Source organism: Acartia tonsa, chromosome 1, assembly GCF_053477335.1.
Source record: "Acartia tonsa isolate MP-2025a chromosome 1, ASM5347733v1, whole genome shotgun sequence".
Taxonomy (NCBI): Eukaryota; Metazoa; Arthropoda; class Copepoda; order Calanoida; family Acartiidae; genus Acartia; species Acartia tonsa.
The window spans coordinates 29,693,830-29,717,836 of record NC_137260.1 but is presented as its reverse complement, the minus strand read 5'-3'; the positions used below and the strand labels follow the sequence as shown (position 1 = coordinate 29,717,836).

At 31.3% G+C, this 24,007-nt stretch overlaps 2 protein-coding genes across 2 annotated transcripts in view; one reads left to right on the top strand and one right to left on the bottom strand.

Moving 5' to 3' along the window:
* IFT54 (intraflagellar transport 54) overlaps nucleotides 1-23,418 on the bottom strand; it is a 40,345-nt gene extending 16,927 nt beyond the window's left edge. The window contains exons 1-7 of the mRNA XM_080158187.1: nucleotides 23,130-23,418; nucleotides 22,447-22,540; nucleotides 15,803-15,877; nucleotides 8,418-8,504; nucleotides 5,698-6,006; nucleotides 4,649-4,764; nucleotides 2,696-2,840 (exon numbers count right to left, since the gene is read on the bottom strand). Coding sequence (XP_080014313.1) covers nucleotides 2,696-2,840; nucleotides 4,649-4,764; nucleotides 5,698-6,006; nucleotides 8,418-8,504; nucleotides 15,803-15,877; nucleotides 22,447-22,540; nucleotides 23,130-23,233 — 930 coding nt within the window. The 5' untranslated portion in view covers nucleotides 23,234-23,418. The remainder of the gene's footprint in view (nucleotides 1-2,695; nucleotides 2,841-4,648; nucleotides 4,765-5,697; nucleotides 6,007-8,417; nucleotides 8,505-15,802; nucleotides 15,878-22,446; nucleotides 22,541-23,129) is intronic.
* Nucleotides 23,419-23,573: 155 nt separating this feature from the next.
* The window catches only part of LOC145317192 (uncharacterized), a 64,364-nt gene continuing 63,930 nt past the window's right edge, over nucleotides 23,574-24,007 (top strand). Inside the window, exon 1 of the mRNA XM_080158166.1 lies at nucleotides 23,574-23,846. The gene's annotated coding sequence lies outside the window, so the exon portion shown is untranslated. The remainder of the gene's footprint in view (nucleotides 23,847-24,007) is intronic.

The following is a 24,007-nucleotide window of genomic DNA, read 5'->3' as shown; positions in this document are numbered from 1 at the left end:
CCACAAAACCTCAAACACTTATGGCTCTAACACAGCCAGAGGTATGCTAAGACCAAGTGCAATAGTATTGAAGCAGAAGTAAAATATAAAAGACTAAGATGGCTAGGGAATGTGCTCAAAATGGAACATAACAGGATTCCAAAAAAGTGTCTAAGATGGAACCCCACCACTAGTAAACGTAAACAGGAGAGACCAAAAATGACCTGGAGGCAGAGCACTGAAAAAGACCTTATTAATTTAAAATTAACATGGGGAGAAGCTGAAAAACATGCTAAGGACAGGACATCATGGAGGAACAGGGTGGCCGTATTCTCTGGACTACAGAGTTCAAAAGAGAGACGCACCTGATGATGATGACATTATTTTATTACTCTGATCAGATCAATTATTTTTTTTAGGCAATCCTTTTCCTACAACTTAGGAATAGGGACAAGTATTATAAAGAAATTATTACCAAATAAAATAAAAATTCTTTTTATTCTTTTTACAATCAAAATAGTACCAGTTGGTAATTTTATATATAAAATTTAGACTAAAAGAACTATTGAAGATATTGTAAATTATCTGTCGGTTTGTCGGTCTGTCTAACACTATTGCTCGTAATACAGAAATATTGATTGGATATTTTGTCTATTTAATCCTAAAATTAGTTTTATTTGTTACATCAAAACCGTGCTACAATTCCTTTCTTATTATTCTATAATTTGTTCCAGTAATTACTTTATCTACTCCAATGACTTTCTTTCTAATGGAGATTGGGATATAGTGCACATAAAAAATTAAATAAAAATTTAATAAGTTTCTTGAAATTCCTTTTTTAAAACCAATACAATATTATCAGGTATACATTGCATTACATTGTATATCTAAAACTTTCTCTTAAATCTTATATTTGGTTGTATAGATAAATATCAGCAAAAAACTGTATGTATTGTAATAGATTGTTTACAAAGTGCTGTTTATACAAGGGGCATTTACATTATACAACCAAGAGTAATACCATAAGTATTCAAACCAGCCATGATAAAAAAGTAAATTACTTTTAAAACTCTTTGCTTAATAAAATTTAAATAGCCTGACTGGACATAAAAAATGTTTTTGTATAATAAAACATTCTTTACTCTTCAAATTGAAGTAAACGTGTCCCAGCTAAATTACGAATTTTCATGATTTTATGAACCTAACTAATCACCAGATTATGAGAACTCTAAGATGCTCGAGTTTTTGATCTTCGCTTATATGGATTATGGATGTCGTTTTAATTGCCATAGATGGTTGATTTCTTATAAAATTGCTTTGATAAAAGCATTATTATCTCTTTCAATACACGGAGTGTAAAAACATGAATATATGAATTTTCAAGGACATTTTTACTTAAAGTAGCAATATTAAGCTTAAATGATGGTTAGATAATGATAGACTTGTTTATCTGCCCCATAATTCACACAGACACAGAGACCAACAGATTGTGGGCTTACAAATGAGTTTTTTTTTACATGGTATAGAACCTGGAAACATTGTTTACTTTTGGTCTATGTTGAATTCATAATGGTTGCCATAATTCCATAATCGACTATTCCTGTTATAAAATAAAATATATTTAGATTACAGCTATTCCAATACTCTAATGTCATCTAATGTCAGCATTCTGTATAAATACCTGACCGAATATATAAATTGTGTAAAGAATAAGTAGGTGTAGGAGAGAATAGGAAATATAATCAATCCTATAATCATATTCACATTAATATACTGTTTATTGTACTATAATATTCTACTATTTACTAAGTATATTTGCGATTACTTTTATTAAATGAAATCTTCCAATTTTTAACATGTACAAAACGGCCTGCGTAATTGCTTCAAGATCCATGTCAGATCTATATAGGAAATAAATGTCTATAAACGAGCTCAAGTTTTCCAAGGAATATATGATTAAAACTCATAGTGCTCCAATAATCCATAATGAACTCTCATTGCCCAGAACGATAAGACCCATTATTTTACTTTATTAAAAATAAATTCATTTTTTTCATTTCATGTTGCTATTTACCTTATATTGATGTATTTAATTTCTAATCATAAAAAAGAAAATTTAAATTTATAATATGATAAATTTAAGAAAACTATGTTTTAAAAGAATTCGATTGTGGCGACATTTTGTGTGTTCAAATATTAAACTAAAATTGTAATCATCATCATTAACCCTTTGGTGATGGTAATGTAAAGAAAAAAATATAATTTAAAAAAATCTTTTAAAAATCATTTAAATCATTAAATATTTACTTTCTTTTAGATAGTAATGCCGGGTGAGGAAAATAGATTTATTGAGAAATAGATATGCATATAGAAAACTAGCCAATAGGGAGATAATTATATCGAGCCAACTCTAGTATTGTATATTGTGCTATACAATATACAATATACACAAGAACAGGTAATAATTTTCTATAATACAAGTAATTACTTTTGTACTTTTCGGTTTTAAGGAATCTTTCATCTAACACCGAAGTAGTTAAATTATCTATAATAAGCTAAAAACCAAATAAAATATTTAGAAAGTTATATAAGTATCTACATTGGGGAGAACACGGGACCGTAACCCCATAAAAGTAGTATGTTTTTTGTCTACTAATGATTCAATTATATTTTTTACTTTTTTACCCAAAATTAGAACTTAGATATTTATTTGTACCTCGGCATTTTCAATTTTTCCAGCTGATCCTGGCTTTGACGAGTTCGAGTTCCCGGAGTGAATCCTTGCTTCTTGTAAGTTGTGGTCAGGTGATGACATGGACATCCCAACATCTCCAACTTCCACGGAATTTTCACGTTCGAATCTAAACAGGAACAAACGTGTTTATAAAACTCACAACCATATCAAGTTAATAACATGCCTATTCTTAATGAGATTAATAGTTATTTGATTATTGTTTTTATGTAACTTTTGTTCACAGCTAGTCGGTCGGTCGGACGTCAGTCAAACAAATACATATAATCTAATTTAAGAATAGCTTTTTCCCAGAGGGAATTTTCTAGCCATAATATAAAGAAAAGTAAAAATGTCTTACAACTAAGATAACAACTTTTTTTTCATAAACATTTTGACATAAACTTACATCTTACTATTTTTTTGCATGCTTTATTGTATAATTCAAGGAAAAATACTAGAATAGCTTAGCAATTTTATGGAAATGAAAAAGTTAGTTTTACTTCCATTGCAGTTTTGTTGACATTCTTCAAAGAAATATTTAATCAACACAAGGAAAACAAAATTTGAAATGAATGTTGCATTTTTTTGGACAAATATTGATGCATTATTTTTATTAAACAGATGTGTGGTCGGATTAAAATGGATATGAAAAAAAAAGAATGAAAGAAAACTAATATAAAATATATTTTAAAAACTATTTATAGCTAATTATTTTGCAGAAAATGCAGGGATACTTGGATAGGCATATTAGTGATAGAGTAATATTTTCTTAAATAAATTATTAAAATACTTTTAGTTTTCAGCTAGAATTCTTCTAGATTATTTCTTATGGGGTATTCAATTCTTTAAGCTTTATAAAACTGTATACGAAACTGATATAAAAGATTAATTTAATTCCTTTATCTATTTACCAAATCCTGAATCATTGAAATGAAGATTCCCTGTTAAATATAAAAAAGCAAATTATCTTTTAAACACTACATATATATTTCAAGAAATATTACTTTTTGAATCTAAAATATTCTAAAATTTGTGTGAAATCTAAATCTAACAATTGAAACCTTACAATTTAAATATTTTAGCCTGGGAAGAATTTATTCAAATTTTCTACCTAAAAGTTTGAGTGAGGAATGTGTGAAATAAAACAGCAAGATTTATTTACATTGTTTGTAAATACAGTTATACACAACTAAATAGATACTTTATAAACAATTTATAAACCAACAAGAATTTTAACTTAAATAACTTAAAATTATGGTAAGAATTATCTGGAAAAAAAGACATAATGCCATAGTGCCTGAATTTTTTGGTGACAATAAAATGTCTTCATGGAATAGAAGGTCTGCACAAGCTGTACATATTTTAACAGAAATTTTGATTTTGTGAATAATGTGTGGACACAGCAATGATACTTTACAATATTTTATATTAAATTTATATCAATATATCACACTATATTCTATCTATCTATGTATTTATCAGTGTAATTATATTTTACAATGTCATATAATACGTCCACTTCAAAATATCACATTATCTTCTTATATCAGGAGAAATACCTTGTATTACAATTACATCAATCTATTTATATTTATCTATCTATCTAACAAGAGTAATGATACTCTATAATGTTTGATTTACATATCAATATATCACACGTTCCATTTACATATATATCCACATAATTTAGCGAAGTAAGAAAAAACAAAAAAATGTGGATGGACAAAGTGAGTTATAGATATAGTTTATGTGATCAATCATATAATAAATAACTTTTTCTTTTGAAACATGAGAGACAGACAGACGAACCAAGTAAATTATATACTGGATGCTCATCGATACAGGGTTTAGTACCTTAATATTTTAACTCATTATTTTACCAATTATTTAATGATTTCATGGTTGTAGTCTACCTTGTAAAAACTTGACACTTACTGTTTAGCAGATTGAATTCTTGATTCTGGTTGATGTCCATTTTCTTGAATATCTCCATTAATATGATTCACTATTATTCCACCGTTTTCCTCTTGCCCATTTACTAAATTTTCATCCTAGAAAAACAACAACGTGTACATCTGACATTTTCAGTATAAAAATTAGGATAACAACATCCAGGGTGGCTAGACTTTCTTTAGTTTGTTTAAATTCTCCTGGTTTTATTCCGCGGCCGTTAAACCATTCTCTTTTAGTATTTGTCTTTTCTCTTAACTCCTAACTGTAATTCAATTATTAGTTAAGTAGCTGTGTCGCTGAAAACTTGCATTCTTAAATGAAGTACATATGAATTATTTCCACGAACTCGTTTAGTTTTATATTTATTTTCCAAGGATGAAATTAAAAAAGGTCCAGAATTATATTCAGAATTTCTAGAATTTTATCAAAGATTTAAACTCTTGTGTAAAATATTTCCATGGAACTCAAAAATAGAAGTTGGAATCTGTCCCAAACTTACGTAAGTAAAATTGGTTATTTTCTATAATTTTTTTATTCAAAAAGATATCAACTGCCTTTAATTGTTATAAAGAAATAGTATTCTAAAAGCTTCTACGCCTCTTTAGGACTCTAGGGAAAATAAAGGAAGGTGGGAGATGGGAGGGTGGATAAATCGACCCACCATCCATTAAAATTTTATATTAAATAATAGAAAGAAAAGGGTGGAGGAGTATTTTTTTTCAGGTGTGATTTTTCTTAATAGGGTGGGGTTACCCTCCCCCAAAGTAGTTAAAAACCCAAACCTGGACTTACACTAAGCTACTCTGTAAAGAAAACCTAAGTCAATCAAGCGGTAACCCACATCTTAAGCTATATACAGTTGACAGAGAGACATCCTCTTACTTTTATACAGGAATTATGAACTAGTAAATCTAAATTATTGCCTATTATGAGTGCCTTGCAATTGGAGGCCTCTAAAAGAGCAGCCAATAGTATATAGACAAATTAGATTCGTTGTTGGTTCAATCGTGAATTAAAATATAATTTAATACCTTATCCGGGGGTGGGGACTCAATTCTTGACACAGGTTTACGCGGACTCTCCTTAGATCCCTGGCGGGATATTGGTTTCCGCGGACTTTCCTTTGAACCTTGCCGGGAAACCGGCGGCTTCCGGCCACCGCGCGCGCTTGACCGCGTGTTATTTTCACGGTTTTCCTTATTTTCTCTGTCTGAGGATCTGTCTGGGGTTCTCTTCGAGGGGGGTTTGCCTTCGTCCTTGGAGGGCTTTTCATCCTTCTTCTTTGGCTTGCTGGGTTTCTCTCCATTTAAAACTTTTTTCACAGCTTCGCTTGTATCTATCTGGAAAAAAAGAAATATTTATACTTTTTATCAGAACAACGTTTAGGTCTAAAAGATATATTACGTATTAAAATACCTCGTTTACCACAGAAACGACTAGGTTGATAAAACTTTACTTTTCTCAGTTAAATGTCAGAAAGTATTTTATCATATGAAAGGTTGATAGATACAAAAATATAAAATTGAATAAAATGCATTTTGGTGTTTTGTATCTGAGTTGTAACATAGATAGAAGAGCTGAAACGTGAATCCCATCTTTAAAAATAAAATTAATTATCTAAATATGAATCATATTCAATCTAATCAACCATTTTGTAAAATTAAAAATCTCCAAGATGTCCGGGATTCATATGGAACTTTTTAACTAATAATTTTAGTGGGGTCAATCCTTGTATTTAAACAAATATCTAAGAATGATTAATATTAGTAGGGAAAACGATTAACCTAGTTGTTAGCTAAAAACAATTGGTTTCATAGAATTAGTGGATAAGCAATTTCGTGAAAAGTTATAATATTTTCTTAACTATGCAATAATAAACTTTTATAATTATGTATTGTGTAATTATGCTGTGCCTAAACGTTTATTGTTAAAGTAATTTTATACCTATATTTATAATTCATATATATCATTATTAAAAAGACGTAGGATGTTTTTTTTTGTATGTGTCTGTCTATGCTTTCCTGTGATCTACTTGATCACGCTGATAGGGTTTTCCTTAAAATCACAGCATCTTATTAGATCCAGAGCTGGATCTTTAAATCAATTAGTGGTGAGCCGAGCCAGATCTGTCTCGAGGTGGGCCACAGCTCCTGCTAAAAAACATCTTTTAAAGATTTACGGCTCGGTGTGGTCAGATCGTTAGCCTGGCTCGGTGGCATTACAATAAGAGTGTTGCCGGTGATCCGTAGGCGAGCCTCTTATTGAGCCGGATCACCAATGCCATTTCGATTTAAAGATTGATATGAGGTAAACCACTATCAAAATCGGCTCGCTTGTTGCTCGGAGGGGGCAGAACAGTGATTTAAATATCCAGCTCTGGATTGTTTATCCTAAAGTCACTTAAATAAATGAGCTGCAAACCTAGTTTTTTAAAACAAAATTGATTGACTTTATATCCCTATACACATGTTTTCATTATCTCTGGTGTTATAACCACAAGAATCTCTTACTTTATTCAATTTATCACAAACAAAACCAACTCTAGGCACCAAAATGTTTATTCTAGATTACTATAAAACCTTAGTTTTGATGTAACAAACTAAGAAATTTACAAATCGGTAATATCTAAAAAATTTCTTTTGTCTCTGTTTTTTCTCTCACTTTTATTTAATCACCGTAGACAGAAGAATGAATGCTACAGAGATTTAAATCTAAATGCAAAGACAGTTTAAATGATTGAAAGTTAAAAAAAACTTCATTAATTTTATCGTATTCATTCGAATCCGGTGGATAGGAACCGGTTCTCATCCATACGAAAAAACTATGTCTAGTATCGTATATTTCTACGAATTTAAAAATGCACAATCATAAGATTAAAACCATTTTTTTAGCCCCGAAGTGCCGAAGGCACGGGTTAAATAATGGTTTTAGTCTTATAATTGTACTTTCTATATCCGCGGAAAGCTGTTTATAATACGATGCGAGAAACAACTATTAATGTTGAATTAATTTTTTACTTGAGTTAAGGATATTGTATGATCAATATAATGTTTTCACTTGACCTTTAAACAAAAAAATCATACACCAAATGCAAGAAACAAGGCTAGTTATGTACATAAGCATGCTAAAAAGATTTATTAAACAACCGGAAAAAAACAAATTTATTGTATAGGAAAAAAATCGTATAATTAACTTTATTTAGGTAATCAAATTGCCTTTATGAAAGCTAAAATAAAAATAGAGAAATTTGTATTTACAGATTTAGAGAGTGGCTGCGCTTCTGATAAGAGGGGAAGGGAATGAGTTTTGGTTTGATTATAATTATATAATTGTTAGTCAAAGGGAATAATTGTATACTCAGTGTACTGTATCCTACTTTCCTTTCTTTGTCACCAACTAAGCAAATTCAAAGCAGCTAAACTATTGAAACAAAGAAAAGCTTGGTAAACCTTACCATAAAGCATCATGATAAAAACAATTTCAATTGTCTATATTCTATTTAACAAGTTTTTTCCTCAAAGTTCCATAAAAAGTATATATGACAAAATTAAGCATTACTACAAGAAATCTATATCTACTAATAACACTGTAGAAAAATTGAAAACTTGAACGTGTGTGAGTGTGTATTATCATTCTAAAAAAAATTATCTAAACCTTAAATAAAAAGTTGAAGAATTCTCCAATTGACCACCTTGAGTGAAACCTTTGGAGGTAAAGGGTGAAACCACTTTTGTTGAATTTTAACATTTACCTTATTTTCAATGACAGTGGCTAGTGCTTGGAGTAGAAGGTTAGTTTTGTCTGCCTCTTGACCACTTACAATCTTTCCAGGTTTTACCTATCAACAAAAATTTTAATTTAAAAATATTCCGGACTTTTTATCCTGCTTAATCGGAAGCAAATAGAATAATATCAACATGTGGAGAATTAATTAAAAGAAAAAAATTGGTAATACTATTATGTAAAGTAGTAAGTTTTTTTGCCTAAAGCTAATGGATGTTTCAAACTGATTTTTTAATCTTCGTGTTAGGGAGGCTTTACAAAGGTCCAGGGCTGGTTTTAGGCCATTTTATTTTTAGATATAAGTTTTTTTTAAGGTTTTAGACTATTGTTTTATCTCTTTCTTACTCAGCAGCTAGTGTAAAATAAGTTAACCCATAATAAAATGATAAACACTAATATGGGATGATGTCTTAGCATAAGAGTATGACTATTTTGTTTAGAACATTAAAATAGTTATTATAAAAACAAATGTGTAAATTGAAAATAAAAAGATATTCTGTCTCGGTGTAGCTTGATAAAAAAATTTTCTCTATTATAATAATTTGTAAACAATATACGCCGCTGGGGTAACCTAATGATAAAATATATGTTTTCTGAACATTATAATGGATTTATTTTCTACTATTTATCTAAATTATATTACCGTATGTTTTATATATTGATGTGCTATAACAATTAGTTTACAGTGTGTATCAAAACAATCTTATTCCTAGATTTTTTATTACCATAGGTATATACTTTAAAATACAGTTGTCAATCTGTAATCATGGTTGGTAATTTATAAATAGTAATTTTAGGGTTCTTAGTGTTTGGACCTAAGATAAGAAGGCAACCCAAGCTCTATCGAAATCTATAACGCTTTCCGCGTCACAGACTATTGAGTAATCAAAATACTCAAATTCATAATTTTTCCAAACCAAAGGGAAGTTGGGTAAATGTATTTGAATGAGAAATTGGAATCAACATGTGATGCATCCTATGAAAAAATATATTTCACTAGGCTACTAAAAAGAAATATTTATGTTATCACCCTGTAATGACCCAACCACTCACAACTGAGTATTGTTTCTGTATAATAAACATAAATTGATAAAATTCTACAATCATATTTTTGGGAAAATGTAAACCGCTCCAATAAATATAAAACTATATTCTGACAAAAAAATAATGGAAATATTTCAAATTGTAAATAAAATAAAAATATGTTAAAAAGAAAAAACAAAAAATATCATCAGATCCTATTTTAATCATTTTATAGAGAGACCGTTGAGATAATCAGGCCATGAACAGTTTTTAGAATATCTGTCCATGTCTCTATTGTGGTGGACAGATTATAGACAGTAGATCTTTTCATGAAAATACCCTTTTTCGAATTTCAATCTTCTGCTAACCTAAAAAGTTACTTTAGGGGCCTAGAAATATATGTACAAAATTTTAGCTCTCTATCTCTACTGGCGACCTAGCGCCAGGCATGTAAAATATCAACAGATAACGGTAGCACGGCGGTTTTAACAATATCTCAGTAATGTGCAGGTTTTCAGCTCTTCTGCATATTTCAATTTAAACACATAAGGCCAAAGATATTATATCCAAAAAATCTTTTGTCAAAGTCTACTCTAGACCTAGCGCCAGTCAGTTTTCTAAAATCATGCATTTTATACCTGTGAAAAATGAAATCGCCAGCGCTAGGTGTAGAGTAGACGTTGACAAAAGATTTTTTGGATATCATATCTTAGGCCTTATGTGTTTAAGTTGAAATATGCAGAACACCTAAATTCACCTTCCAAGCCATTCTCTAAGCATTTTAATTTTTTTTTTGAAATAACGGGATTTCAAAACTACCTTTTGAAAAGGCATAAAAAATATCTTTTTTTGTCCCTTTTTTCACTGTATATAGTTACAACTTATTAAGATATTATTCTCAGTTAAAAAAAAATTGGCGCTTCCAGCACCAAAACCGGCAAAAACAGGCAGTTAAACTTCTGAACCCCTACTTAACCCCCTGACAGACCCCCCCTCTATCTCGGCACCTGTTACAGATAGAGACGTAAAACTTTTTTCTGGTTGTTCATGTGTATTTGTAGAGAATTACTTTTTCTAGTCATAGCGGTCAGACCGCTACTTATCCAATTTTTAGCAGCCAGCCGCTAAATATTAAAACAGCTGTAGAGCGGCCAATTTTAAAGCTAAGAAAACCAAATTTTATGACAAACTATTATTTTTTATAATAAAAAAATACCTTTTCGGACCATCGCCAAAAAACGACAAATAACGGAAACCGCTAATTTTGGCAGTAAAACGGCGTTTGGCGGCGCTAAATAATATTTTTATCTGTTTATAGTTACAACTTATTAAGATATTATTCTCAGTTAAAAAAAAATTGGCGCTTCCAGCACCCAAACCGGCAAAAACAGGCAGTTAAACTTCTGTATATCTACTTAACCCCATAACAGACCCCCCTCTATTTCTGCTCCTGTTACAGATAGAGACGTAAAACTTTTTTCTGTTGGTTCATGTGTATTTTTAGAGAAAATTACTTTTTCTAGTCATAGCAGTCTGACTGCTCCTTATCGGCTTTTTAGCTGCCAGCAGCTAAATATTAAAAAAGCTGTAGAGCGGCCAATTTTAAAGCTAGGAAAACCAAATTTTATGACAAGCAATTATTTTTCATAACAAAAAAATGCTTTTTCTGACCATCGCCAAAAAATGACAAATAACGGAAACTGCCAATTTCGGCGGTAAAACGGCGGTTGGCGGCGTTAGTTTTATCTGTTTATGATCACAATAAAGACTACATACAAAAATTGGCTGGTCTAGAGCTGTTTTAGAATTCCGCTACTGGCAGCTTAAAAATGGCAAAACTACAGGTAGGAAATAAAAAATCAGTTAAAAATCGGTCAAGGATACTAGCACATAAGAATCTAACTTCGTTTTCTTTCCATGATCCAGAATGTTCTATGAACAGTTAAATTTTGAAAATACATCTTGCATTTGAAAAGGAAAATAAGAAAGATAATATGTAATAGGATGGAAAAGATTATATTGATGTTTTTAATAATTATGGAGATGTGACATCCAAATTTCAAAATTCTTTGAATGTACGAACAAGACTCTTAAAGAAATGCTTCGCATCTAGTCCACTTACTTATATTCTCTATAAATTTAACACCATATAAAGCTTTGATCTAAATAATGATTGACAAGCCCAGGGATAAGGGATGGGAAACGTAGGAAAATATCATTTCAGGCCTATTTCAAGCCTAGGCCTAATAAACCAGTTTTGGGATGACGCAGTGGTTCGTCCTAAACGCTAATAAAAAAGCTGTGTGTGTGTGTGTAAATAAAGTATAGAATCAAATTCAGGTAGCTAGTTTAAAGTAAAAAACATAACTTTTTATAAACCTATATATTAATGGCTTTTGTTAAAATGAAGTTTTTTCTCTCCCAAAATTTTTTATCTTTTACTTTGGTAATTTGAACCTAAAATTTCCGCCATCTGTGATTTGGGCTTGTTTTGTATCAACCAATCACCAATTGGCGCCGCCAATTGGTGATTGGTTGATACAAAACAAGCCCAAATCACAGAACACTATTGGTTTAGAGCGGCAGCCAATATGAGCCGTCCGCCAGTAAGGTCATTAAATTAGGCAAATGGTAAAAGTTGCATGATCCCTTTCAAAACCAGGCCAAGACCTAATTTATGGCCAGGTTTCTTATCCCTTATCCCTGGACAAGCCATAGTAATTATCGCGCGCACCTCAGGCACAAGACACAATTACTCTGGTCAGCCACTAGGCACTTTTTATGTATTTTTATGCATTTATTAGTCTATTCTTACCAATAAAATACCATATGGGTAATACTAGCCTAATCATGGTAATCTGTATGTGATTGAATATTGTTATATGCTTATATAAAACATCATATCTATTGTTAAAGTAATCATAAAACCATTATGTAATACTAAGTATACCTATAGCCATAGCTTCATTTACGTCACAAGTTTAACATACAAACACTTTATTAAACAGACAAGGACTTAGATCCTGGTAAATAGTTGTTGTTATAACTTGCACCTCTTAAAATATCTCAGTTATTCATTGACTCTCGAACTATCAAGTTCTCCTGGCTGAAAGGTAATGATCTTAGTTAATTTAGCATGCATTGTAGTTTAAATTTAGGTCCCTTAGTACTTAGCATGAATTGTGCCTAGGTCTTATGTTAGAGATCTAACACTATGCACAATTGAATGCTTTGGACTTAGGGCACTTTTCTGTCCTACACTACTTATGTTTATTATCTCCTATCCTGTAAATATTTCATACCTAACTGATTCACTTGTAATGTAAATACACTTTATAAAACCATCTTCCTTCTTAAGTGCTTAATATACTTATATGATATAGATCGAACATCCTAACCAGCCATTTATTCTTAGCTTAAAGCAATATAATACTTCGTGTGGGTATTTGTTGAACTACCACGGGTTCAACCAAATTCGTATTATACTTGTGGGAATAAAAGGAAAAGCATTCTACACTGATGAGCCGACGATGAGAATGTCTATGTGTATTGCAGTAAAAGTAGGATTTAAGTAGTACTCATAGAAGAGCGATCTCCATGCCATAATATCGGAAGAGCGCCCCATTAGCACTACCAATTAGATTTTTATATTTTGATTTTGTTGTTAACCCTTTGTAGACAAATTGATAATATTTCTAAATGTTAATTTTTTTTTAATTGTCTGCGTCTGGCATCTGACTAAAATAAAAATCTATTAGTTTAAACAATTAACTCTCTTGACCCTTTCCAGACCTTAATCTTTTCCATCCTATTACATATTATCTTTCTTATTTTCCTTTTCAAATGCAAGATGTATTTTCAAAATTTAACTGTTCATAGAACATTCTGGATCATGGAAAGAAAACGAAGTTAGATTCTTATGTGCTAGTATCCTTGACCAATTTTTAACTGATTTTTTATTTTCTACCTGTAGTTTTGCCGTTTTTAAGCTGCCAGTAGCGGAATTCTAAAACAGCTCTAGACCAGCCAATTTTTGTGTGTAGTCTTTTATTGTGATCATAAACAGATAAAAATATTAATTGGCGCCACCAACTGCCGTTTTACCGCCAAATTTGTCCTTGTCTGTTTAATAAAGTGTTTGTATGTTAAACTTGTGATGTAAATGAAGCTATGGAGAATATAAGTAAGTGGACTAGATGCAAAGCATTTCTTTAAGAGTCATGTTTGTACGTTCAAAGAATTTTGAAATTTGGATGTTGCATCTCCATAATTATTAAAAACATCAATATGATCTTTTCCATCCTATTACATATTATCTTTCTTATTTTCCTTTTCAAATGCAAGATGTATTTTCAAAATTTAACTGTTCATAGAACATTCTGGATCATGGAAAGAAAACGAAGTTAGATTCTTATGTGCTAGTATCCTTGATCGATTTTTAACTGATTTTTTATTTCCTACCTGTAGTTTTGCCATTTTTAAGCTGCCAGTAGCGGAATTCTAAAACAGCTCTAGACCAGCCAATTTTTGTATGTAGTCTTTATTGTGATCATAAACAGATAAAACTAGCGCCGCCAACCACCGTTTTACCGCCGAAATTGGCAGTTTCCGTTATTTGTCATTTTTTGGCGATGGTCAGAAAAAGCATTTTTTTGTTATGAAAAATAATTGCTTGTCATAAAATTTGGTTTTCCTAGCTTTAAAATTGGCCGCTCTACAGCTTTTTTAATATTTAGCGGCTGGCCGCTAAAAAGCGGATAAGGAGCGGTCTGACCGCTATGACTAGAAAAAGTAATTCTCTTAAAATACACATGAACAACCAGAAAAAAGTTTTACGTCTCTATCTGTAACAGGAGCTGAGATAGAGGGGGGGTCTGTCAGGGGATTAAGTAGGGGTTCAGAAGTTTAACTGCCTGTTTTTGCCGGTTTTGGTGCTGGAAGCGCCAATTTTTTTTACCTGAAAATAATATCTTAATAAGTTGTAACTATATACAGTGAAAAAAGAGACAAAAAAAGATATTTTTTAGGCCTTTTCAAAAGGCAGTTTTGAAATCCCGTTATTTCAACAAAAAAAATTAAAATGCTTAGAGAATGGCTTGGAAGGTGAATTTAGGTGTTCTGCATATTTCAACTTAAACACATAAGGCCTAAGATATAATATCCCAAAAATCTTTTGTCAAAGTCTACTCTACACCTAGCGCTGGCGATTTCATTTTTCACAGGTATAAAATGCATGATTTTAGAAAACTGACTGGCGCTAGGTCTAGAGTAGACTTTGACAAAAGATTTTTTGGATATAATATCTTTGGCCTTATGTGTTTAAATTGAAATATGCAGAAGAGCTGAAAACCTGCACATTACTGAGATATTGTTAAAACCGCCGTGCTACCGTTATCTGTTGATATTTTACATGCCTGGCGCTAGGTCGCCAGTAGAGATAGAGAGCTGAAATTTTGTACATATATTTCTAGGCCCCTAAAGTAACTTTTTAGGTTAGCAGAAGATTGAAATTCGAAAAAGGGTATTTTCATGAAAAGATCTAATAGACAGACCAGACAGATAAATGATATCAGACTTTCATCTTATTTTCACTTATAAACAATCATCCTAGAATACAGATAAAGATAAACAGAAAATTTTTAAAACTCGATATGTCATGTAAGCAAATATTTAACTTCTAAATTCAGTGCATAAGGTTCAGATTTTTTACTTTAAAGGTCAGGGGTATATTAATAGTGAGTAAATGATTTTTCTACAATTGTAAAAGATAGATTAGGGGATAATTTGTAATTCACTTAAATTAAAATTACTTCATCTAAAGTTAAAAAAAATCCCCTACCAAATAAATATTGACATATTTAGCATCTTTGTTCCTGCCCTTTCAATTATTTTTGCTCCCCTTCTTATTTATTGTTTTCCTTTCTTATGAACATTTTACTACAGAAGATCAATAAATCATATTTAAGGCCATCTAAATTCTAAATCTAAAGCATAGCAAAGGAAATCCCGTCATTGGTAAGATTAAAAAGCTATAAAAGCATAAAGTGTATTATTCCATGGAAAGAGAATAAGAAAAGAAAACTATTTAGTAACATGTTTTACATTAGGTTTCATTTGTTTAATAATTATATTTTAAAATTTTTCTTTTTTGTCAAATAGCTTTCGAATCTGGCTTCTAAAAATAAAGTGTTAGGAAATCATTAAATATTCTAAATCCTATTTAACATTTGTTTATACAACATGTTATTGTGCAAGAAGAAATAATTACTTTTGTTTTAACAATGATTTTTTAAAAACTTGCTTTGTAAAATGTATTATAAAAGTATTTACCTGTATTTGTGTCTGTGTAGCAAATGAGAGACAGTCAATAATCTTTCCCAAATATTGAACTTTGGAATCTTTGTCCTAAAATACAAAATTTTTTGAACAGTATGTAATACTTTTTTTATAATTAGAGCATGTCCGTTTGTCTGTATGCCCGTAAAGAATAGCTCTTATGCATGTTGGAATAGTTCTATTTATTTCAAACTTGGCATAATTATTCCGCTATTTATACATTGTTATATCTGTTTATGCATTTTCTACAAAAAGATCAACTTGATTCTATTTCAAAATATTTTTATATTCAAAGTCATACTATTTTCTCATATCTTTACTTTTTTGGTTATATAAATGTAATTCCTACATTAGACTATCGCATGACGGGATTCATTATTTTACACATTGTCTCGTATCATTATACCATTCTTTCGTATTAAGTTACATCTAATGACCACAAGTAAACAGTAAAATATACATGAATGTGTCTTTTATCTTACATAAAAGGCTTCGTTAATTATAAAAGCTACTTTTGTGAGTGTATGAGTTTTTTATTTGTTTCATATTCAGACTAATGCAATATACAAGATTTTTGATGATAAAAATGTCTTATTTAAAGTTACCTTGACATTTATAAAGCATTTGATGTACTATATAGTATACTTGTGGTTTCGCCCCTAGCCTCTAGGGGCTTTGCCCCAAGAGGTATATTTACATCGCGAATTCATAAAAAAAATCGGGGGGATTTTTTTTTTTTTTGGGGGGGGGGGGGTTCGGGGTGTCCCAACCCCCAAGAAAACAGCCTAAAACCACCACAGGACCAGTAGGTATATTCCCTGAAGAGTAGAATCCGATCGGTTCAGTGGTTACTGAGATCTTAAGGGACAGATGGACAGACAGACAGACATCAAGACATCAAGACATACTTTGTATTATAGATGATAGTATATACCTATCTGTATGTACTGTATGTCCATTCGTCCATACATCTGTCAATCTGTCCGTCTGTCTGTAAATCCGTTGGTATATTAGTTTTCTGTCTGTCTGTGAATTCTCCTGGAGTTTTGTTAAAGTCTGGTCTGTCTGCTTGTAATATGTATATGTTTGATTTCAGATTAAAAGATGTTGTTTTATCTATAATACTATAATCATAATACTAAAGTAACAGGATGTTTGTCTGTTTGTTTGTCTGTGTGTCTGTACTGAAGGATCTCGCTAACCGCTGAACCGATCACGTTCTTCTTAACAGGGTATATTCTCATAATTTTTAATTATTTTGGGGGAGGGTACCACCACCCTCCCAAGAGAAATCACAAAAATCGAAAAAAATTTACGTTTCTTGATTTTAGAAAGATAGTTCAACACAAACATAAACGTCAAACGCAACATAGACATATTTTAAATATAAAAAAAACATTTAAAGTGCCACTAGAGGCCTCTAGGGGCGTAGCCGCTAATATAATATAATTTATCTAAGTAGCTTTATGTCTGTCCGTCTGTCTGTCTGAAGCTTAAGATCTCAGTTACTGCTGAACTGATTGTGCTCTACCCTTCAGAGAATATACCTACTGGTCCTGTGATGGTTTTAAGCTATTTTCCTGCGAGGTGGGACACCACCAACCCCACAAAAAAATAAAAAAAAAACCACCCCCCCAAAAAAATTTATTTACATTTTTTTAAAAATCTCAGTAACCGCTGAACCGATTGAGCTCTACTCTTCAGGGAATATACCTCTTGCTCCTATGGTGGTTTTAAGCTCTTATCTTGCAGGGTGGGACACCCCAACCCTCCCAAAAATAAAAAAAATCCCAACTTCCAAAATTTTTAATTTTTGTTTTTGTTTTTGTAAACAACAGGGATAAGGGAAAGGAAACCTGGCCAAAAATTAGGTCCGGCCTAGTTTTTAATGGGATATTGCAACTTTTACCATTTCCTAAGTAAATGACATTACTGGAGGCAGCTCCAAATTACCTATTGCTCTAAACCAATAAGGATCGGCTTGTTTTGTATCAACCAATAGACAATTGGAGGCAGGCTATATAAATCTGCGGCATTTTTAGAAGCAGACAATTCTAGAAAAAAATAATGATTTGTCTGCTTCTAAAAAATAAATAGAAATGGTGTTTGATCACATTAGCTTAATTATTAAATGTGCTCAGAGTTTAACATTAAAAAAGGACCATATAGAAAAAACAAAAATAGAGGGATTATTTTTTGGAAAGTGGGTAGCTACAAATTGTCATTTGGTAGTTTATAAATTAAATGTTGTATTTTGAATTTAAAAATTTTATACGGAATTGATAAACACCTTAACCTTAATATTTGTACTTTACAGTAAATAGTAAAAATCTAGTATTACATAATAGTATCCAAAAACTTGATAGAATGCTACCCAAGTGCTTATTTATTAATTTATTTATTTTGAATTTTTATTAGCAATGATATTTTCAAACAAAGGAAACCCAATGATAGCTTTCTGAAAATTTAAATTACCAAAGTAAAAGATAAAAAAATTTTGGGAGAAAAAAAACATCATAACGTGATTTTAACAAAAGCCATTATATATTGGTTTATAAAAAGTTCAATTTTTACTTTAGACTAGCTACCTTAATTTTATTCTATACTTTATCTAAACACACACACACACATAGCTATTTCATTAGCGTTGATAACCAGGGAGTAAGGGAGGGGACAATGGATCGAATATTCAATCTTTAGGAGTCTCAGACTTTGGGGACTGGCTTAAAGGTAATGTGCAAGAATTTAGCAGTTTCTGACTGAGTTTGGGGACTTGCGCAAGAAATGCCGTTACTCGCTATGTTAGTTTTGAATATATATAGTTTTGCAGACAGAGAGTAGTTCAAATATAAATACACGGCCCCCCTCCCATACTATATTTCACTCCCTTCATCCCCACCTCCTTTTTAAAAGTAGACGAGAAAGGGAAATGGAGAAGGGAGGTGGGGGAAATAAACAGGATAAAAAGGGGCAGGAAGGCGTGCGGGTCATATACTTGCCCATCCAGTTACACGCCTGCCTGCCCCTTTTTCCGTGTTCACATCACTTGCCCCCAAAACTCTTTTCTCTTTCCCTGTCATCTGAAGAGATCCAGGGAGATATTTCTAGTAATTAATTACAGAATGGTTATGTCAGTCTGTAATACTGGTAATCTTATTTTCAAATGATTGTTTTTTTTCTTGGAACTTTTTTCTTAGTTTATGGTTTTCTAGATTTAATCAACAATCACTTTACAATTTCCACCATATTTTCGGGATTATTCTGGTTTTCATGGCCTTTCTTTAAAAACTCTTAAATTGAATTAATTGCCCATTGTCCCCTCCCTTACTCCCTGGTTGATAACGAACTAATGCACCATCCCATAACTGTTTTTTTAGGCCTAGCAGGGGCGTGCAAGCTTTTTTCTTTTTTTTTGGGGGGGGGGGGGATAATTTGTTTTTTGGGGGTTAAAATGGCCGCAAATTTTTTTTACCCACTCCAAAATTTTTACCCGGGGGTAAAATTTGCTTTAAGGGTTAAATACCCCCACTGAAATCTGTTTGCAGGGGTAAATTTACCCCCCCCCCCAAAAAAAAAAAAATTATTTAATTTGAAATGTCCGTCTTTCCGTATGTATGTATGTCTGAAATGTTTTAGGAGAAACGTGATTTTCTCGGCTCCTATGATAGATAGAATGCTGATTCTTCTTGTCAATATTTCCATCAATATGGATCTCAATTAAGCATTTTAGCCACTTTTATTTGTTACAACTTATTATCTCGGCTCCTGTAAAAGATCAACATTCCTACTAATATGGGGCATAGTCAAGTGTAAAACATTTAAAGCGGTGGGACTGCTTTAGCCATTTTTACTTTTTACAACAGATTTTCTCGGCTGCTACAAAAGATACACGGCTGAAACTTCTTGCCAATATTCCCTTAATTATGCACCATAATTAAATAGGTAAAAAAAAAACTTTCAAAGACATAAATCTTATTTTTTGAAGTTATCTTGATTTGTCCATTTGTTTATTTCTTAATAGATTAGTGCTTCGCTGCTTATGGATGTTGTCATCCTTGATTTATACAGTTTCAATATATTTATCCTTTTACCCTATCAAATTATAAAACTGTGCTATTATTTGACATTTGAAGGTGTTTATTCTACAGATTTATGGGATAAAAACACATGTATTGTCATAAGTAAACTCTATAAGTTAGACTTAAATAGATATTTCTCTTATGGATGTAATTGTATTTTAGCTTTATAATCCATCCATCTTGAAAATAATTATGTTTGTAGAGCAATATGTAATATTTAAGTTGCACGATAACTATATATAAAGTGAGGTAAAGAGTGTTGTGAAGGGCCACAAATTATCTTAATTATCGAAAATCTATTCAGTAACCTTATTCTAAGTTTATGAATGAGTACATTTTTTAATAAATAGATTTAGTTTTAATTAAATTATTCATATCTGCGCTCTTAGCCGTGGATGTAAATTTTATTTTTATTACATCCAAAGCACCCTTAGCCACAGCTTCTCAAACCATTCTCAGCCACAGCCACCCTCAGCCGCAGCTGAAATAACCATATTTCCATTTTTATTAAAGAAGTGTACCAAATCTCATAAGGCTTATAAAGAAATAAAACCACTTGGCTGATTGTTTCTGCTGGTAACATTAAACATACAGTTGGAGTGAACCTTTATATGCGTCATTCCTATTTATTCCTATTTTTGGCAAATTCCATACGAGAATTTTTCATTATGAATTCTTATTTATACTTTTTGACATTTATTTGCGAAACGTTGAACAAACAAAAATACATATACATATTTTATCAATCTATAATACAAAGTAGAATGATGTCTGTCTGTCCGTCCGTCTGTCCCTTAAAACCACTGAACCAATCGGATTATAATCTTCAGTCAATATACCTACTGGTCCTGTGGTGGTTTTAGGCTGTTTTCTTGGAGGGTGGGAAACAGAATTTTTACGAATTTTGCTAATTTTGCGAATTCGCCAATTATTCGCGAAAATTTGCGATCCATTCTTACTTTTTCCGCTGGGTAGGTAATAGAAGTTGTAATTATACCTCTTTGGGCAAAGCCCCCAGGGGCGAAGCCGCTAGTATTCTTAAAGCTTTAAAATGTTGTATAAAACCAAAATCTAAAAAAAAGAAAAAAAGAAAAAACAAGGATGACAACATCCATAAAAGCGAAGCACTGAAACGGTAGGACAAACGGACATTAACACTTGTATAGTATCTGAACTGAAAAATCGGAACATAAATGTATAAATGTCGAATTAAAATTGTAGGTGATTTTTTGAAAAACTGCTTAAAAACAGGATAATGTTTATGGACATACTTACATTTTTGGACTTGATTATAGAGTTGCTTCGCTTATAATATTGTTCTTTGTTGTCCCAGGAATCAATATACCAAAAATCAGATCAAATGGATAATTAAAACACTTGAAAATTTGTTGTTAAAAAAGTAGAAAAATCAACATGTTTAAAATGGACGTACAGACATTCTGGTAATGATTATAGAGTTGCTACGCTTTCTAAATCGTACCCAACTACTACAGGAATCATCATGCAAAGTTTGAAATCGATAGGACAATTCTAACATGCCTAAATTAACGAATAAAAGCTATCTATCTCGGACGGACGGACGGACCGACCCTAATTATAGAAAAGCTTCGCTTTTAAAAAGGGAGTACTGGGCTGACATTGATGCTACCCTCAAGAGTGTCATTAGTAAGCAAATCATTTTTTGAGTGTTAGGCTAAATTGTACAAAATAACACAAACTTTGCTACCACTAATTTATTCTATAAAAGAAAAATTGATATCATAATATGTAGGAGATTAATTCAACGTCAACGCCTATACTTAAATTACTGGCTAATCCTTACTAAACAAAATATTTGTGGGTCATCTATTCCTGTTTCTTGGAAGCAAGGGGCGGGGCCACCCTCCAGTGCTTAGAAAATTGGGATAATATATAAATAATAATATAATATAAACGTCACGATTTAAAGTAATGGGTAAATATAATATTTTACACATGTTATATTTATTTCTAATGCTATATTTTCTCTTTATCCAGAATGATATCTTTAAAGTTGAAAGAATTTGAATATCAGGTGTAAGTGTAAAAAATAAAATATTCAAATCTTTGGTCTGGAAGAATTCTGATTTAAACAAGGTCGTCTACTTCCATTACAAGATAGGATTAAAACCTAGGGAATGGTAAAAAAAAACAAATGTTCCAACATACATTTTAAGAAAATAGGCTTAGATAGTATAAGTTAAGAACAATTATTGTTAGGCTGGGCATGTATCTCGCTACACAAGTGTTAGGCAAACATTAGTGGGAATACCTTTCATCCTCTCTTGCTGTTATTATATCAAAATAAGGCTTGCGCGTCATGTTTATAAAAGTTTTAAGGGATATGAAGTGCATGTAACTTAAACCAGGTAATTTTTATGAACAAGCAAAAAGTTGAAAATTAAATATTTTTACTTCAGATAAGCCGCCAGAGGCAAGGAGTAAATAACCAATCTAGAAAAGGCCTTCATAACAAAACATAAAACACCGGCGAGGGAACCTAAGCTTTACAAAACATGTTTCTTGTAAAATAAAACTTACTTTGACATTATTTGAATCTAGTTCATTTTCATCGAAAAGACCAGTAAGGACGCCTGTCTCACGCATAGCAATGGAAAATACATCATGAAGAAACCTAAATAAAATATTTATGAAATTTCAGAATCAGAATATCAAATCAGCGATGTTGAGCCCCCGTTAATTGGGACGACTCATCTTCAGCGCAAAAAATTTCCATTGCCGATAAACAACAAGTATTTTAAAATAAAATAGGAATATTGTTAAAATTTAATTATTATCATATTTTGTAAATTAGATCAAAAGATGAAAAAAATATTTAAGTAAACGTATGTGTAAATAAGTATTGTCATATTTCAGTTTTTTTTAGTGGGTTTTATATTTAGAATACGTTTTTGACCAAACCAATTTAATAGTTATTTCTTTCATCGTATTATAAACGGCTTTCCGCGGATAAAGAATGTACAATTATTAAATTTTTTTAGCTCCGAGGTGCCGAAGGCACGGGCTAAAAAACTAGTTTTAATCTAATGATTGTACATTTTTATATTCGTGGAAAGCTGGATATAATACGATGCTAGACATAGTTTTTTCGTATGGATGAGAACCGGTTCCAATCCACCGGATTCGAATGAATACGAGAAAAAAAGAATATATATAAATTTTGTCGTACAAAAATCGAAAGCGAAAAACAATTTTTTACTTGCCTAAATGGTGGCTTCGATAAAAGTTTTTCTGTTAGGGGTGGCTTCTTAATATATTTCCCTAAATTCTGCTGCGTTGTTTTTATCACTTCGGCCGAAACTGCCATTTTTAACACTAAATCAGTAGGACGATTGTTTACGGACCAAACATATCACTCTCATTTCATTAACCGTTTGTTCATTAAAGAATCCAGTCAACAAGTTCTTTAATGTAGTGTTATCATCACTTGTAATGGTTGAGTACAGACAAAATCTAAAAACAGAATGGAATTTGACATTAAACAATTTCAAAAGCATGAATTCCTTTCCCTTTTTTACCATTGGTTGATATGTGTCACGTGACTTAAGCAATTCCAAGCTTTCCTTTTGTATAGTGTGAGCGTAGTCATGGAAACTATGAGTCCTTGTTATATTGGCTCTATACAGTTAACCTGCTTTCAGCCAGAGTAACTCAACAACAATTAGTAATATACAACCAAAAAAAACTTTTCCTTCCATTTTGTATATTTTATAAATATTGGTGATCAATGGAAGCAAAGTTGGTGAATTTAAAATTTTCTGAAATTATTATAATATTACAATACAGTGATGAATAATTTTGAAGATGTGTCAACACTTACTAAACTTTACTCTTTAAGTTTCAAAGTTATATATTATGTACTGTGAGATAGCAAACCAGCAAAAATGAAATACAAAAATATGACTTTGCTTTGTATATAGGTAAGCAAGATTTTTATTATTTTCTTACATTTAATTTTTTTAAACATTACCTTTCAAAAAGAAAATAATTATTTTTATCTTTATATTGCATTTTTTTGTCAAGGAAAAACAAAGTTAAAAGGTTTACTCTGGGTGGGTACTATCAAGTTTTTATAAATTCC